The sequence below is a fragment of the Bactrocera dorsalis genome, chromosome 5, assembly GCF_023373825.1.
Source record: "Bactrocera dorsalis isolate Fly_Bdor chromosome 5, ASM2337382v1, whole genome shotgun sequence".
Lineage (NCBI taxonomy): Eukaryota > Metazoa > Arthropoda > Insecta > Diptera > Tephritidae > Bactrocera > Bactrocera dorsalis.
The window spans coordinates 40,386,468-40,404,827 of NC_064307.1; the positions used below are offsets into that span (position 1 = coordinate 40,386,468).

At 33.0% G+C, this 18,360-nt stretch overlaps 1 protein-coding gene and 1 pseudogene across 1 annotated transcript; both read left to right on the forward strand.

The window, feature by feature from the left end:
- The first annotated feature begins 529 nt into the window (after window positions 1-529).
- Window positions 530-5,519, forward strand: LOC105223519 (G-protein coupled receptor Mth2-like). Its single transcript, XM_049457351.1, has 7 exons — window positions 530-1,027; window positions 1,087-1,234; window positions 1,310-1,489; window positions 1,571-1,822; window positions 2,050-2,200; window positions 3,677-3,865; window positions 3,922-5,519. The coding sequence occupies exons 1-7, from the start codon at window positions 530-532 to the stop codon at window positions 3,938-3,940; spliced, it is 1,437 nt and encodes a 478-aa protein (XP_049313308.1). The 3' UTR covers window positions 3,941-5,519.
- A 7,496-nt stretch (window positions 5,520-13,015) lies between these two features.
- Window positions 13,016-18,360, forward strand: LOC125778644 (G-protein coupled receptor Mth2-like; annotated as a pseudogene).

The window sequence follows — 18,360 nt, forward strand, 5'->3', positions numbered from 1 at the left end:
TCCCGAAGTTTTATTGGTATACCCCGAATATTTTCGAAGAAATAGCCCTCAGAACCACTGCACTTCACAAACTTTCTTATCCGGCCGTCGAAATTGCGAGCGAATTATTTAACCGATTTACTTGAACTAAAGCATATATTATAGGCAATTTTATACGCAAGTACATGAAAAATATTAATTTTTTGTTTTTTTTTTAACAGTCCTGTTTCTTTTGCGACAGACCTTGTATTTGTTATTTCATTGAAAACACTACCACATTTGCATTTATATGATATGAAATAAGTATTTTCGAGCCGCAAAATTATTTTTGTTTTTCTCTGAAATGGATTGATAAGAACAGTGTCGACAACTCCACCACTTTCAAACAGTACTCAAGAACAGTTTGAAGCAAACTTTCAGTGCGTGATGTTCACTCGAAATCGCGTAGTGAAATATTAGGACTGTAGTATAGTAAATAATCGCAACTTTTTCAAACACATAATTTTTGCATTGATAAAAGATACAAAAATAAAATAAAAAACATAAGGAAATGTCAAAACATTTCGGAAAGCAATTAATCGTGATCGCTTTGGCGATTCAGCTCAGTAAACTCTACGCAGCTGCCGACATACCGAATTGTGCATTTCGAGACACCGTTAGTCTGGTAAATATACGATCAAATGCAGATGGTTCATACACATATCAGGGCTTACGCATACCTCAAAACATGACAGCCACCTACAGTTATGAGGAACTCTCCGATGGCACATTTGTTACCGCAACACCGCACATAAGGGGCTGTGCCTGCAAGCTGAAGCAATGCATACAACTCTGTTGCTTACCCAACGAGCTGTTGGACAATACGACGAAAAAATGCGCTCCCAGGAATGCCGTTGATTACCCCAGAATAAGCACTTATAGGTCAGATTTTACAGAAAAACAAAATGTCGACGTGTTTGAGGATTTCATACCGCAACAGCGCATGCCTTGTGAGGAGTTCAAAATTCTCAACTCAGCACTGGACATAGAATTCAATATTCTTTTTGAGGTAATGTTAATGCAAGCATTGAAACAAATAAATTGTGTAATATTTTGATATTTTAACAGAACGGCACTATTTTTTACGCGATTAAAGAAAAATATATAGCACATCGTGATTTTTGTTTAACACCCTTTTGGTACAACGAAACATGGAACTTGAATCCCGTCGAATGTTTTAAGAAAATCCCAATGACGACTTATTTGTATATGACACGTACGTAACTAAGTTATAAGACTACTTTTGGAAATTTGTTTGAAAATGTTTTTTTGTTTTTTTTTCGTTATCTAGTATTTACTATATCGGTGCCGTTCATCTTGGTCACAATTTGTGTGTATTTATATGTGCCTCAACTACGCTGCCTGCACAATAGCTGTCTCGTCTGTTTCCTTGGCACTTTCGCGCTCGGCATTCTAATTTTGTCGTCGGTTTTGTGGATCAGGTACAATTGGGAGGTCTGTCAAGCAATGGGTGCGTTCGAAATGTCCATAAAACTCCCGTGTATAGTTCAGTTTTTTTTGTATCTATAACTATAAATCTTCCCCTCTGTAGGTGTCTTGTGCTATTTCTTCATGATATCTGCTTTCTTTTGGCTGAATATTACTTGTTTCGACTTATGGTTGAATATACGTGGCATCAGATATGAGCTGCAATCGAGCAGTCCGCGTTTACGTTTCGCTTACTATTCGATTTATGTGTGGTCATCGGCAGTGATTTTTACAGTTATCGCTTTAACTATTGAACATACGGATGTAAGCGACGCTTGGAAGCCAGGTTTTGGCAATGGTCAATGTTTCATAAAATGTAAGTAGCTTTGCATAACAAGTACCGACTTTGAAATAATACGAAGAACTTTTTTTATACCCAAAGGCAATAATGTATTCTCCAAAGAAATTGTTCAGATCGGCTCACTATAGCTTATAGCTGCCATAAGAAGTGAATGATCGAAATTAACTTCTAGCAAACCCTTTCTATTTGTATTTCGGTGCAATCGAAGTTAATCTTATTTCTTATTTTCATATTTTTTACAGCAAGAGATTGGTCAGCACTGCTATATTTTCAAGGTCCAAGCGGTTTGCTGAATTTATTTAATGTTTTCTTCTTCACAATGAGTGTCATAAATTTGTATCAAATCAAGGAAGACTCGTATGAGCTCAAGAAAGAGACGAGTCAGCAATACAAGTAAGTGGTTTTTACAGTTATCCCCAGTAGTTATACACATTATTAGTATTAATATGTTTAAGAAAGCTGCTTTTTCAAATCAAGGTGAAATTTTAGTGTAAAAATGAGAACATTAAATTTTATTTAAGGTATACGAGTTTATCGATATAAAATATTGAGAAATAAATAAGCAGCGATTGAAAGTATTTATTCTAGAAGTTTGCATTTCGGTTTGTTTTGATTTTAACTGCTTAATTGAAATAATTTGTTTATTATTTTCCTATTAATACAAACAATCATGCATATAGATATACATATAGAAAATTTTTAATAACTTTTATTTAACTTCTTATCGATTATTTTTCGATTTCTTAACATTTAACTGTTTCATTCTAATTTTCGCTTTCTTTCTCGAATTTTATTTAATCTACTCGTAATAAAAAAATATCGATAAACATTTATTTTCTTTCGAAAATAAAATAAAACACATTGCGTAATTTAAGTCATAATGTAAATTAGTATTATAAATTTTAATACCTACCAGTAAAACAGAACGACTTTTTATGTTTTAACCGATTTATAGTTATCGATAATTTTCATTACCGAAAGTGTGAGGAATACAAATTGGCAAAAAAATTTAAAATATCTTTTATATATAATATTTTAACATTTTTTTTATTTTTATTAAACTTCTTATCGATTATTTTTCGATCTCTTAGCATTTCCTGTTTTATTACAATTTGTGCTAGGTGTTTTAAAACCTCTCGCTTGCTTGATCAATATCTATTTAATCTTACTAAAAAAAAATTATCGATAAAAATCGATAAACATTTATTTTCTAAAAAAAAAATTTAATTTGTATTAAATCTTTTAATACCTACCAGAAAAACGGAACGATTTTTTAAGTTTAATTGATTTATAGTTATCGATATTTTCCATTAAAGAAAGTGTGTGGAATACAGTTTGTCTAAAATTTTTAGTATTATTTAATTATTATTTTATTAAACTTCTTATCGATTATTTTTCGATTTTTTAACGTTTACTAACGTTTCATTACAATTTTTTAAAACCTTTAACTTCCATGGTCAATATTTATTTAATGTAATAAAAAAAATATCGATAAAAATCGATAGAAATTTGTTTTCTTTAAAAAAAAACACATTGAGGAATTTTAATTATAATGTTGATACGTATTATAAATGTTAATACAAAATATTGCGTTCAAGTATACTAATTTGCCTCGGATAATAATGAAACCCTTTTAAATAACTTTTCAAAATTTCACTAATTTCGATTAAAAAGCAATCGTTATTTACATTTGTGCGAAATTTTCCATGGGAATTCACGCGAAGTTTACGATAAGCATGATTGTTTCATATTATTACAGTTATGTGTATACTAAAATACTTTTGATATCCCCCTATTCCAATAGCACTACAGATATTTATCATATACGCAGCCTTTTTTATAGTTATCTTATTAAAAATCCTTTTACAGGCTTTCAACATTTCTACGCTTATTCCTGGTAATGGGTGTTTCATGGATTCTAGAGTTCTTTACCTACTTATTTGCACACAATAATTCGTTTATCATCGTAATAATCAATACGTTGAATGCCTCACAGGGCATAATATTATTTGTTGTACTTGTGCTGAAGCGGAGAGTATTGATTTTGCTCAAGAATCAGTAAGTACTTGTCCAGATGTGATTACATGTGTTAATAAAATTATAAAAATTTTTAGGTGGAATAAAAGCACTTGATGAGGAGACCCTTAGAGCAAAAACCCGCTTCAGTTATATGCAAAATGCAGAAGCAGTTTTTTAATTTGGTAACGGTATATGTTCGACAATTGATTACCACTTAATTTCATACTAATTATGAGTATATCAATTGAGTGACGAATTGCGGTTACGCTTAGCAAATTAAAGCATCAAAGATTAAAAGATTTCTTAAAACAAAGCAAATATGCAATGAAATTTTAAGAATATGTTAAAGATTTTACTTAAGTTTTAAGAATTTCTTTAAACTATATACAAGGTCTGTCGCAAAAGAAACAGGACTGTTAAAAAAAAAATTAATATATTTCAACAGTTATAATTTTTTATTCAAAGTAGTTTCCTTGTGCTTCGATGTAGTGTTTAGCCCGGTCAATTTGCATTTCAAATGAGTGTTTAAGGTCATTTTTCGGAATGCTCTTGAGAATATCGGTCGTCGCCTTTTGGATAGCTGAAACTTATAGTTTTCCAAATAGGTAAAAATCACAGGGTGCCAGATCAGGTGAGTAGGGTGAGTGATTAATGGTTAATATGGAATTTTTTGGCAAAAAATTAGTGACAAGCGTCGACCGATGACACGGCGCATTATCGTGCAACAGGCGCCAGGACCCTGCCTCACGGTATTGTGGTCGAGCACGACGAATGCGTGACAAAAGATACTTCATAACACCAAGGTAAAACACAGCAATAATCGTTTGGCCAGGTGGGACGAACTCTCGATATACAATACCCTCGGAATCGTAAAAACAAATCAGCATTGTCTTTACTTTTTACTTCTGAAGACGCCTTTTTTTCGGTGACTTCTGATCGTCACAGGGTCCTCACGACCTTCTTGGAATCGCTTAAACCACTCATGCACATTACTACGGGATAGGCACTGATCACCATAAACTTTTTTCATCATTTGAAATGTTTCAGTAAACGTTTTCCCAAGTTTAAAACAAAATTTAATATTTGCTCTTTGTTCAAAATGCATTTTACGACCGATGACCAAAAGCTGCTGTCACTTTTTAATCGATAACATCGACTTTAAATTTTTTACGAAATGTCAACAAGAGATCAAACTTTTTATTTCAAATACCCACTAATAGGTGGCGCCACCAGAAACAGTTATATTTAAAAAGTTCTGTTTCTTTTGCGACAGACCTTGTACATATTTGTGGGTATCAACTAATCTACGCTTACCCTTCTTGTGTTCAAAAGTGCTATGTATAAAAATGTCGAATTTTTTATTATTTTTAAGTCATTTGTAGGGAAAAGTAGTTGATATTTTAATTAAAAAAAATGGACTGTAATATTTTTATAATTTTTTTTTAAGACTATTACCGAACTTTGGAGAATTATAGATTACGTCTCGGATTTTTAAGATATACTTTGACTGACAAAATTTGTAAAGGCCCACGGAACTGCATTTAATGACTTTAATAATTGTTATTAATTATAAAAATATGTACACTCGTGCTTGTGTCCGCAATATTCAAGCCAGTTGTGGTTTTTCGCAGAACTTGATAAAATATGTTTAAGTCTAAATGTAAACGATAAACTGCAACAAATAAACATTCATTGCTAAATGAGTTCATAATTACTTTTCCTTTACTCTACTGTTATAAGTAAGAAGTAATATGACTTTGTTAAAAATTTTAAAATTCTTAGTTAATTATTCAAAATCCATGTTACCGCCAATCCCCAATTGGCGTAATACACATGTGTAGGAGCGGATCCAGTGTCGAATTTTATGGGGTCAACAATATAATTTTGTACTTGATTTGAGAAATGTGTAACTATAGACTACGAGTATAATTTTATTTTTGATATATACAAGGTGGTTCAAAGTAAAGAGGACTTTTTGAATATAGCGCGTAATCTATATGTCGAATAGTGCTTTTGAATTTGCAGTCTTTACCGATTGCCCAGTGAGAGTTTCATTACATTTTATTGATTGGAAGTGCAGTTATTGTGTTCTAAGTGTCAGTGTGTATGTGTTTTCGGTGTGAAAATGAGCTTCGAACAAAGAGCCAAAATTAAATTTTGTTTTAAAATTGGTGAAACTTTTACCGAAATGTTTCAATTGATGAAACAAGTTTATGGCGGTGATTGCCTATCCCGTACCAGAGTGGTTTCGACGTTTTCAAAGTGGTCGTGAGGTCGTAAATGACGATCAACATGTGGGCCAATCAAAATCCGTAACCACCGGAAATTCCATCGAAACTGTGCGTGAATTCATCAAAAATCAACCGAAACCATCATTCAAATTTATGGACATGGAATTGAATATCTCCAAAACATCGATTTATCGCATTTTGACCCAACATTTGGGCTTACGAAAGGTGTGTGCACGGTTTGTTCCGCACAAATTGACTGACGACCAAAAATTGCTCAGAATCCAACATTCGAAGGACGATTATTTGACCAAAAATGACATTTTAACCAATAACCATTATCCGTATTCACCTGATATGGCACCCTGCGACTTAGTCCCTTTTAGAAAAATGCATTTGCCCATTAAAGGAAAGCGTTATGCAGACGAAGGGCCATTCAAAAGGTCGGTATACTGGTGGCCATACCGGCCAACGAGCTTAAACACTCGTTTGAAATGCTTTTGGGCTGTGCAAGAAGCTGTTTGAAGAAGAAGAAGACTATTGTTTTGATTTTTGCAAGAAGTCCTGTTTTAACGACCTTGTATTTTTGAAACCGAAATAATATGTTTTCTATACGAAATAAAATAATCAATGCATTTTGTAATTTAGTCATCATAAAATATTGCATTTGATTAATATTAGTGAATCGTTCCCTGTTTACTTTGCCGGAACGCACCTTGTATTTACAGCATCAAACGTTTTATTTTGTATAAAATACAGCATAACACTATATGAGTGTATCTCGTTATATACACTAGTTTTACTTTATCTCTTTATTACTTCTTCTGGTGCCACCGCAATGTCGTAGTTTATGTTGAGGAGTGCTAAGCCGTTCAATCTTTCTGGTGCATCGTTGTTCTGAGCCAAGCCTTGATATGGCGCACAGAAGAAAATGGTCCTTTACCAGCTGGCAAAGTGCAAAGTACGTGAAGAAGAGTATGAATCGTCGGATATACATATATCTTTATCGCAAGTGCTGAGGGTTTCTAGGGCAAAAATCACTTCTGTTCTCGTAGACATTTGCATATTCCATTGTTGTTGTCAAAGGGCTACTTCTGCTTTGAGCTTCGATTTATGTAGTTCTTTTGTTTCCTGGCAAGATTTTCGCAAAACGTCGAACTAGGCATTCACAGAGTGTAGTTATATCTTTTTCTTCTAAACTTAGGTTAAATTTTATCAACAGCTGACTCAAATTGAAACTTTCAAGAACTTCATCGGAAAACCGTGTTTTAAGTCTTGCATAACCGTGTCAATGAGTGGAATGTACGAGTATGCAGAAATCCTTCACAGCTTTGAGATGGGTGATTGTTTCGACGGCTTTAACAACTACATGTTCTGAATTTTTTCATTTGAACTTTTAATTTTTCAGCCATCTGTGTAGCAATGTAAAATTTCATTAAAGTGATGATCAGCATACATTCTTCGTGTGTTTAGTGCTGCAACCAATGTTATTATGACTTTTGATGCTTTCGAAAGGCCGACTGATACGTTGTGTAGAATCACACTAAGTGGCTGCGTCAGTGACAAAACATCACTGTGGCAGATAATTCCAACAATAAACTCGAAGTTACAGAGTACGTTGATCACATTCGACGCTTTTACTGCAGTTGTTCAATTCTTCCATTCGGTTATTTTTGTCAGTGCTTGAACGATTTCTGGAAGGACGACTCTGAATTGAAGAACGGCATTTGTGGTAACACTCACGCCAGTCCTTCATGTCGATCTAAAGCAAATTATAATGTTGAGTAGAGTTTAAAACAAACATGGGATGCCGCGATACGGTTAAATCTGAAAATTTCTGAAGCTTTTATTTAATAATTCTAGCTTGAAAATACATCTTTGACGGCAGTTCTTTTTCCAACATGAACCACGAAGACAAATTTGGCTTTGACACCAGGGCTTTAAAACTTTTACTATTCGATCGTCGATTAAATTCATTTATATCTATCGATCTTAAACATTTGTGTCCACATTGATCCAACAAAATATTTGTAGGGATCTGTTTGCATCACAAACTTATTCTCAATTGAAAATGTCGCTACATCGGTACATATAATCGAACAAATTATTTCCGCTCTATCGACTAATTTTTCAAATCTCTGGTATATCAAGAAAATGTCGAAGCATCTTGAGATCATTAGGTGGAATTGTGCTTCCAAGTGAGAACCCACTTAGTACCATATAAGAACCCAGAGAATTTAACGAAATTTCTGAACGTTTATTAGTTAGTTAGTTGAAAAAGCCCTAACGTATTTTGACAATAGATGTTGCCGCCATCAATCACATTGTGTCATACCATATTGTGTTGGAAAGATTTTAATCTCCATTTAACCAAAAAAAAGTTAAACTCTGGAAAGTGGAAAAAAATTTACAGCTGTTCAAGAATGAGTAAAACGAAATGAAATCGAACCATTTCTGAAGCGAACGGTAACAGCAGACGAAAAGTGAATGAAATACGACAATAATGTGCATAAAAGATCATGGTCCAAACGTGGCGAAGCTCAACAAATGATCGCAAAGCCAGGATTGACGCCTCGAAAGGTTATGCTGAGTGTTTGGTGGGATTGGAAAGGAAAGGAATCATCCACTATGAGCTGCTCACGCATGGTCGAACGATTGATTCGACATTTTACTGTCAACAACTGATCAGATTGAAACAAGCAATCGGTCAACGCAGAGCTTCCTTAAAGAAATAAAAAGTTGGCTTCAAGAGAAGTTTGTGAAAATTACTTCTCGCAGTTTTTCTCCGAGAAACCAGATATGTTTTACACTGATGGAAATAATGTCTCTAGGAGAAATAGGGGGGACCAAAATGTTACATATTGGTTCATTAAAGTTGATTATAAATATAAAAAAAAATAAGTTGAAATTTGATTAGAAATACAAAAAGACTTTTTCGACTACCCAGCCTTGGCTTAGTATAAAGTCCTATCTATATCATATATCGAAATAAAGGCGCAGAACCCTAAGAATGACTGAATGCATACATTTTATTACCAACTAACTGATCATGTATTAAAATATAAACAAACAATATCATGAAAACAAGAGCAATTCATTAGTTTCTTGAAAATCGTGGATTTTTTGTTTAGCAGCATGCTGTGACTTACAGAAATCATGTTTTGATATGTACATCTCTGAGGCATCTCAAGTTGCCATGAATCAGACCAAATCACTGCTACGTCAACTATATTTTTCGTGAAGGTTTTCAAATACACTGTTCGTATCAATAAGTTGTAGTATAATAATGTTCCTTAATTACAATAGACGCACTTCGACTCTTAAATTTTTTATAAGAAAAGTATTTTGGAAATACGGACTCAAGCAGTGTTTTGAAGCGATCGTCGTTTATCCTCAGGTTCCATAAATCGTGATGGCACCCCACACCATGACCCCACCTTTTCGCCTATGATGGGGACTTAAGGGGGGAGATACCTTTAGAATTAAAAAAAAAATTAAACAATTTTTTTCGCTCTAAACAATTGAAAAACTATTCAAAAATATAGTCCCGAAGTTTCATTTGTATGCTCGGAATATTTTCGAAGAAATTGGCCTTAGAACCAGAGCACTTCATGCAGCGGCTGTATAAGCACCAAAACTTTGAGGCTCGATTCCTTCTTGATTAAAAAAAAAATTGTTATTCACCTGATATGGCGACTTTTTCCTTTTCGGAAATGCATTAGCCCATGAAAGCACAGCGTTATCCAGACGTGGGGGCCATTCAAAGGACTTGCACCGGCATACTGGCGACCATACCGGCCACAGAAACAAAAATTGCAACAGCCAAAATTAAGAATTAAATTAAAGTTTATAATTTTTAAATGTTACTTGTTAAGAGTAGATAAAATAATATTTTTAATGGTAAAGAGTGAGTCTGTTAGATCAAATGTGCTAGAACGAGAATTGAAATCATGACATATACGGCGGAATGGTTCGTTTAACTCAAAATTTGTTCTAGAAAATTTTAAAAGTAAGGATCTAAACTGCTTCGTAGAGCGAGCGGGAACGTTAAAATTAATATCAGATAAGAGAGATGGACTACAGACTGACCATTTCATGAGTTTTACAAGAAATATTATACCAAGCATCTCCCTACGACTAGCGAGTGTCGGGAGATTTTTAAGTTTTAAACGGTTAGTGTAAGGGGGAATATTTAAACTGGAATCCCAATGCAAAGGACTCTAACTTATTCGAATGGACTTGGTAACTAGGGTTCCAAACCACAGAAGCATACTATAATATAGGCCTTACCAGAGATGTAAAAAGAATTTTTGTGGTAAGCGGATCTCTAAATTCTTTAGACCCACGTTTAACGAAACTAAGAGCGCCTTTAGCTTTAAAAACCGTGGAAAATGCGTGAAGATGACAGAAATCGGACATAACTTGTGCTGATGCAGAACATTTTGAGATTTTGGAGAGTAATTGGACTTAAATAATTCAGCGAACATATTAAAAATGGCGTGATTGTCACTAGACTTATATATCAGAGCGGACGGAAAGTTAGAAATCCTGCGTTTGGAGTTGACGAAACCATAGAACAATTTTGGATTACGTATAATATTATTTTTTACTTTATTTATATAATTATTTTAACATATTTTGTTAAGTTCAGCAAATTATCGACGCAATTTAGAATATTTTGAATAGCCAGCAACTAAACCAGTCTTTTTAAAAAGTTTAAGAGCACGAGATTTTCTATTTTTTAATTTACATAATTCCGAAAACCATAAATTAGAGCTCATTTTTTGAGTAACGACACACTTCGGAACATATATTTCAAATAAGTTTAAAATAGTTTCATTAAAGTGGGAAGCACTAAATTCAATATAGCCACTGTAATCTGGCCAAGTTACTTTAGAAAGTTCGTAATTAATTTTCTTAAAATTAGCTTTCGCAAAGTTGAACCGATAACGAAGGTCTTGTGTATTATTATGAGCAAAGTTGGCTATGATTTCGATGTTAATTTCCAAAGCAGGATGATACGGGTTCTCTGGCCGAACCAAAGGATCACATCGGACAACGGAGAACATGGAAGCGTTATCAATATAAACTAGATCTAAGAACTTACCAAACTCGTTTGAAATTAAATTAATTTGGTTAAGACCCAACTCCGACATTTCATCTAAGAACTCGTTAAAACATAAGAGAGGATTAATAGGAATGGTGTAATCATCAATAGATTTCCATGATACACACGGTAAATTGAAATCTCCCAAAACAATCACGGAATCAGTATTATTAGCCATTGAGAAAACATTAATTATTAATGAAGCATGCTACATATAAACAGATATGTCCGAGTGAGACGGTATATAAAAAAAAGATTAAGTAGATATGGCCACTATTAACGCAAATACGAATGCACTTAAATTCTATGAAGTCTGCATGCGAAACATCGACTTCTTTAGATGGAATTGAAGAATGAACAGCAAACAAGACACCACCTCCTTTTCTGTTCAGCCGGTCATACCTAAAGATTTCGAATTCGCTGTTGAATATTTCATTATCAAAAATATGAGGCTTTAGCCAAGTTTCTGTGAAAGCAATGATTTTAAAGTTACAATCAATGCTGTTTAAATACAAATCAGTAATTTGTGTGTTAAGACCTCTAACCTTTTGATAATAAATAATCAGCGAATTATTGTTAAATAGTTTTTTGTATTCACGGGATTTCTTGGAATTTTAGTGATAACTAAAGGGGGCTTATCACGTTTGAGCTCGAATTCGCACACAAAGACCCCAGATCGCCAGAATGAGTTGTCAAGTATCAATTGAAAATTGTCAGCAGATACGTCGATCTTAAACGACGAAATATACTTGTTGTATTTGAAATCAAATTTACGGATGTTTGTATCTACCGTTTTTAATTTCGACGAGATGTAACTTTTTATATCATCGACTGTGGTATCCGCAGCGAGTCTCGAGATAAAAATTGCCTTTTTCCGCGGTATTATAACTAAGTTTTTATTAGCTGACTTGGAGGTATTTGGAGGCGGATCTTGACAAATTTTCCGCTTACCGTGTTCAGTAACAGTTTTCTCTGTGTCCTGAGCAGACGGAACCTTCTCTCCTTGAAGACAAGGGGATGAAAGATTAATGAGGTCAATAGTGGGTGGAAGCATTCTTTTTAAGGAAGATACAGTGGTATCTTCATCAGACGGACGTTTACTTTTAGATGAAGGTTTTGGATTCTCTTCCTGCACATTTAGGCATTGAAATAATTGAAACAGCGTTTCATAATGCCTAAAATTTTCGGTAAGGGTTTCAAGCTCACGACCAATTTCCTTGAAACCATTGCGCGCCTGCTTAAAAACTTTAAACAATTCAATTTCTGTTTTCAAGTCAGCAATATAAATTGACACTGACAATTGCACTATTTAAAACGTAGCACAAAAACAAATTGAAAATGACTCGGCGGAATAAATTAAAATTAGCCAACACGCAATTAAAGTAAATTTCAATTGCTTTAATAGGGCAATATAACAGTGATACTTTTCTTAACGGATCACTTAGTTCAGATAATCACCACAAAATTTTAAATATTATATAAATTAAACAAATTTCTAAGAGCACGAAAGCACAGCTGTACACGAGAAAAGATCGGATCGGATCACCATATTTTTAAGCAGCCATAAAATTTCATTTCCGAAAAAATATCAGGAAAAATCAAATATCTTATATAACTTTTATGTTATAAAAAGAACACTGTGAAGGGTGTTATAGATTTCGTTATGGTTTTTTTGTTGAGCATTCAAAATATATATTTCCGATTTGTTATTTCTCTGAAAATTTTCGATAAGAATTTAGCATAATTTTTATTGAAAACACCAACACATTTGCGTTTAAATGCGTAAATATAAAATATATATTTTGCAGCAAATAATAGGTTTTCTTTAAAATGGATTGATAAGAACAGTGTCGACAACTCTATCTCTTTCAAACAGTACTCGAGAACAGTTCGAAGCAAGCTTTCGGTGCGTGATGTTGACTGGAAATCGCGTAGTGAAATATTAGGACTGTAGTATACTAAAATATCTGCGACAAAAATAAAAAAAAACATTAAAAAATGTCAAAACATTTCGGAAAGCAATTAATCGTGATCGCTTTGGCGATTCAGCTCAGAAACCTTTACGCAGCTGCTGACATACCGAATTGTGCATTTCGAGACACCGTTAGTCTAGTAAATGTACGATCAAATGCAGATGGTTCATACACATATCAGGGCTTACGCATACCTCAAAACATGACAGCCACCTACAGTTATGAGGAACTCTCCGATGGCACATTTGTTACCGCAACACCGCACATAAGGGGCTGTGCCTGCAAGCTGAAGCAATGCATACAACTCTGTTGCTTACCCAACGAGCTGTTGGACAATGAGACGAAAAAATGCGCTCCCAGGAATGCCGTTGATTACCCCAGAATTAGCACTTATAGGTCAGACTTCACAGAAAAAAAAAATGTCGACGTGTTTGAGGATTTCATACCGCAACAGCGCATGCCGTGTGAGGAGTTCAAAATTCTCAACTCAGCACTGGACATAGATTTCAATATCCTCTTTGAGGTAATGTTGGTGCAAGCATTAAAACAAATAAATTCTGTAATATTTTCATATTTTAACAGAACGGCACTATTTATTACGCGACTAAAGATAAGTATATAGCACATCGTGATTTTTGTTTAACACCCTTTTGGTACAACGAAACATGGAACTTGAATCCCATCGTATGTTTCAAGGAAATCCAAACGACGCACAGTGTTGCGAAACCGGAATTTTTTGGAAATCATATTGCCTAAACTGTAATTTTAATTGTATCGATGAGAAACTTCTACAGATTGGTCAGAATGAAATCCCAAACAGAATGAGTGAAAAAAAATTTACACCGAAAAAAATTGTTGGGTCAAATTTTCAACAAAAGTCAAAAAAAAAGTTGTTCGAAAAATTTACAAAAAAAATTTATTTTAATTCTTCTTTTATTTCTGATAAATACCCTATGATTAGTTTTTTAAATAAAGTATAGGGTGGTCCGAACAAGAATTATAAACGTCAAATTTTCATGATTTTTCGATATTTGTTGAAAAACTCTGAAATTTTATATAAAACCAAAATCTATTTCATTTCTTATTTGAAAGGTGGCAATAAAAGCTTTAATTTGATACCGGTTTGAAGTCAATAGCTTCAGTTTTAAGAGAGTTATGCTCATTTTTGTGGAGTGCTAGAATAGATGTAGAATAAAAAAAAATTTGAAGATACTATTTTATAACACAGGCATATTTTATTGCATTCTACAGAAAAATTACAAATTATCAGTCATCTACCAATAAGTTCATTGCTTCCTCTGATAATTTCAGGTGTTTCTTCTCCTTCAGTATTCTCCTACTTGTGATTGCGGGATCAGAATTGGCGAGCAGATAATGTAATATGTCTTCACAATTGTCTTTTCTTGATGTTTTCCTCGCATGGTAAAGCCTTGTGTTTCTGAAGTCCTTGTTTCCTGCTTCCAATGCTTCTTCTGATAGTTGCCCAATGGGGACCAAAAATGAACGAATTATTTCAGCTCCATGAATAAGAACCTTGTGGACAGTTGGTGGCATATAATGCCACGAATATAATTTCCGTTGTATTTCTAGGGAATAAATACTGAGAGTGATATACTAAAATCGCTATAACTCCCAGGAGGGCAAATATGGGCAGCTGATTTTTTCACAGTTCGTTGAAAACAAATTATGTAACATTTCTGTAGTGGTTTGGAACTGGGACTCTCTGGGACTTTTTAGATATTGCTTACCTAACCCAAATTTAAAGGAAAAATGGACCTTTAGTCGGGTTTTCGCTCTAAAAAAGGTGCATATGAAAATGTCTCAAACAACATTCCTTTGTTTTACAGAAGATACTTGTCCGAAGGCAGATTTTTTTTCCGAATCAAAATATCTGTCACCAAAATCAAATGAGATCATTTTGAATACAGCCCTGAAATCCCCTCTTTTCGTGAAAATTTTGTATATTTGACTTCTAAAATCAATTAAAAATCAACGGGCCAACATAAAAATAAGCTTTATGTGTTTTTTGTTTACTTGGAATGTCTGTGACAAAATTGCATCATTAAAAACACTGAAAAAAATAATTGGAGAAAAGTTACTTTACCACTAGCCGCAACACAGTGCGACGACTTATTTGTATATGACACGTACGTAACTAAGTTATAAGGCTACTTTTGGAAATTTGTTTGAAAATGTTTTATTGGTTTTTTTTCGTTATCTAGTATTTACTATATAGGTGCCGTTCATCTTGGTCACAATTTGTGTGCATTTATATGTGCCTCAACTACGCTGTCTCGCCTCTTTCTTTGGCACTTTCGCGCTCGGCATTCTAATTTTGTCGTCGGTTTTGTGGATCAGGTACAATTGGGATGTCTGTCAAGCAATGGGTGCGTACAAAATGTCCATAAAATTCCCGTGTATAGTTCAGTTTTTTTTTGTATCTATAACTATAAATCTTCCCCTCTGTAGGTGTCTAGTGCTATTTCTTCATGATATCTGCTTTCTTTTGGCTGAATGTTACTTGTTTCGACTTATGGTTGAATATACGTGGCATCAGATATGAGCTGCAATCCAGCAGTCCGCGTTTACGTTTCGCTTACTATTCGATTTATGTGTGGTCAGCGGCAGTGATTTTTACAGTTATCGCTTTAACTATTGAACATACGGATGTAAGCGACGCTTGGAAGCCAGGCTTTGGCAATGGTCAATGTTTCATAAAATGTAAGCAGCTTTGCATGATTGGTGCCGTCATTGCAATAATACGAAGAACCTTTTTTATACCCAAAGGAAATAATGTATTCTCCAAAGAAACTGTTCAGATCGGATCACTATAGCTTATAGCTGCCATAAGAAATGAACGATCGGAATTAACTTCTAGGAAACCCTTTCTATTTGTATTTCGGTGCAACCGAAGTTAATCTTATTTCTAATTTTCATATTTTTTTTACAGCAAGAGATTGGTCATCACTGCTATATTTTCAAGGTCCAAGCGGTTTGCTGAATTTATTTAATGTTTTCTTCTTCACAATGAGTGTCATAAATTTGTATCAAATCAAGGAAGACTCGTATGAGCTCAAGAAAGAGACGAGTCAGCAATACAAGTAAGTGGTTTTTACAGTTATCCCCAGAGATATATATATGATTAGTATTAATATATCTTTAAGAAAGCTACTTTTTCAAATCAAGGTGAAATTTTAGAGTAAAAATTAGAGCATGAAATTTTATTTAAGTTATAAGAGTTAATCGATATAAAATATTGAGAAATAAATAAGCAGTGACTGAAATTATTTATTCTAGAAATTTTTATTTCGGTTAGTTTTGATTTTAACTGCTTAATTGAACTTATTTGTTTATTATTTTATTTTAAAATTATTACAGAATTTTTAAAAATTTTAACTTCTTATCGATTACTTTTCGATTTCTTAACATTTAACTGTTTCACTATAATTTTCGTTTTCTTTCTCAAATTTCATTTAATCTAATAAAAAAAAGTATCGATAAAAATCGATAAACATTCATTTTCTTTCGAAAATAAAATAAAACACATTGCATAATTTAAGTCATAATGTTAATAAGTATTACAAATTTTCGAACCTACCAGAAAAATAGAACGATTTTATATGTTTTAATCGATTAATAGTTTTCGATAATTTTCATTACAGAAAGTGTGAGGAATACAATTTGGCCAAAAAAATTATTGTATATTTTATGTACACATTTTTCTTTTAATTTATATTAAACTTCATATCGATTATTTTTCGATTTCTTAACATTTACTCTTTCATTACAATTTTTGCTAGATGTTTTGAAATCTTTCGCTTGCTTAGTCAATATTTATTTAATCTAATTTTAGTCATAATGTTTATTTGTTTTATCAATTTTAATACCTACCAGAAGAACAGTACGATTTTTTATGTTTTAATCGATTTATAGTTATCGATATTTTCTATTACCGAAAGCGTGAGGAATACAATTGTGTCCGAAAATTTTTGCATATTATATATATTTCATTAATCCTTAATTAACCTTTGATAAAAAATTGTATGATCTACTTAATAGATCGTTTTTTATCGCCTTTGGTCCTTTACTCTATTTTTTCATTTTTGTTGTAAATATTTCGTTCAAGTATACTAATTTGCCTTGGATAATAATGAAACCCTTTTAAATAACTTTTCAAAATTTCACTAACTTCGATTAAAAAACAATCGTTATTTACATTTGTGTGAAATTTTCCATGGGGAATGGCATTCACGCGAAGTTTACGATAAGCATGATTGCTTCATATTATTACAGTTATGTGTATACTAAAATACTTTTGATATCCTCCTAATCCAATAGCACTACAGATATTTTTCATATACGATACCTTTTTTATAGTTATCTTATTAAAAATCCTTTTACAGGCTTTCAACATTTCTACGCTTATTCCTGGTAATGGGTGTTTCATGGATTCTAGAGTTCTTTACCTACTTATTTGCACACAATAATTCGTTCATCATCGTAATAATCAATACGTTGAATTCCTCACAGGGCATAATATTATTTGTTGTACTTGTGCTGAAGCGGAGAGTATTGATTTTGCTCAAGAATCAGTAAGTACTTGTCCAGATGTGATTTATATGTGTTAATAAAATTATCAAAATGTTTAGGTGGAATAAAAGCAGTTGATGAGGAGACCCTTAGAGCAAAACCCCGCTTCAGTTGTATGCAAAATTCAGGTTTTTAATTTGGTTTTTAAGTTAAACAATGCAGATATCACTGTAAATGTTCGGCAGTTGATTACTGTTTAATTTTAGTATATTGATTGTGGGCACATCAATTGAGTGACGAATTGCGGTTGGGCTTAGCAAATTAAAGCATAAAAGATTAAATAAAATTAATGTCATAATAAGTATATTTTACGCACTTGTAGGGCAAAGTAGTTGATATTTAAATAAAAAACAAAAAGTTACGTTAATATTTTTATAATTTTTTAAGATTATTACCGAACTTTGGAAAATTATAGATTTTTAAAAAATACTTTGATTGACAAAATTTTTAAAGGCTCACGAAACTGCATTTAATTACTTTAATAATTGTTATTAATTATAAAAATGTGTACACTCGTGCTTGTGTCCGCAATATTCAGGCCAGTTGTGGTTTTTCGCAGAACTTGATAAAATATTTTTAAGTATTATATAAGTATCAACGATAAACTGCAACAAATAAACATTCATTGCTAAATGA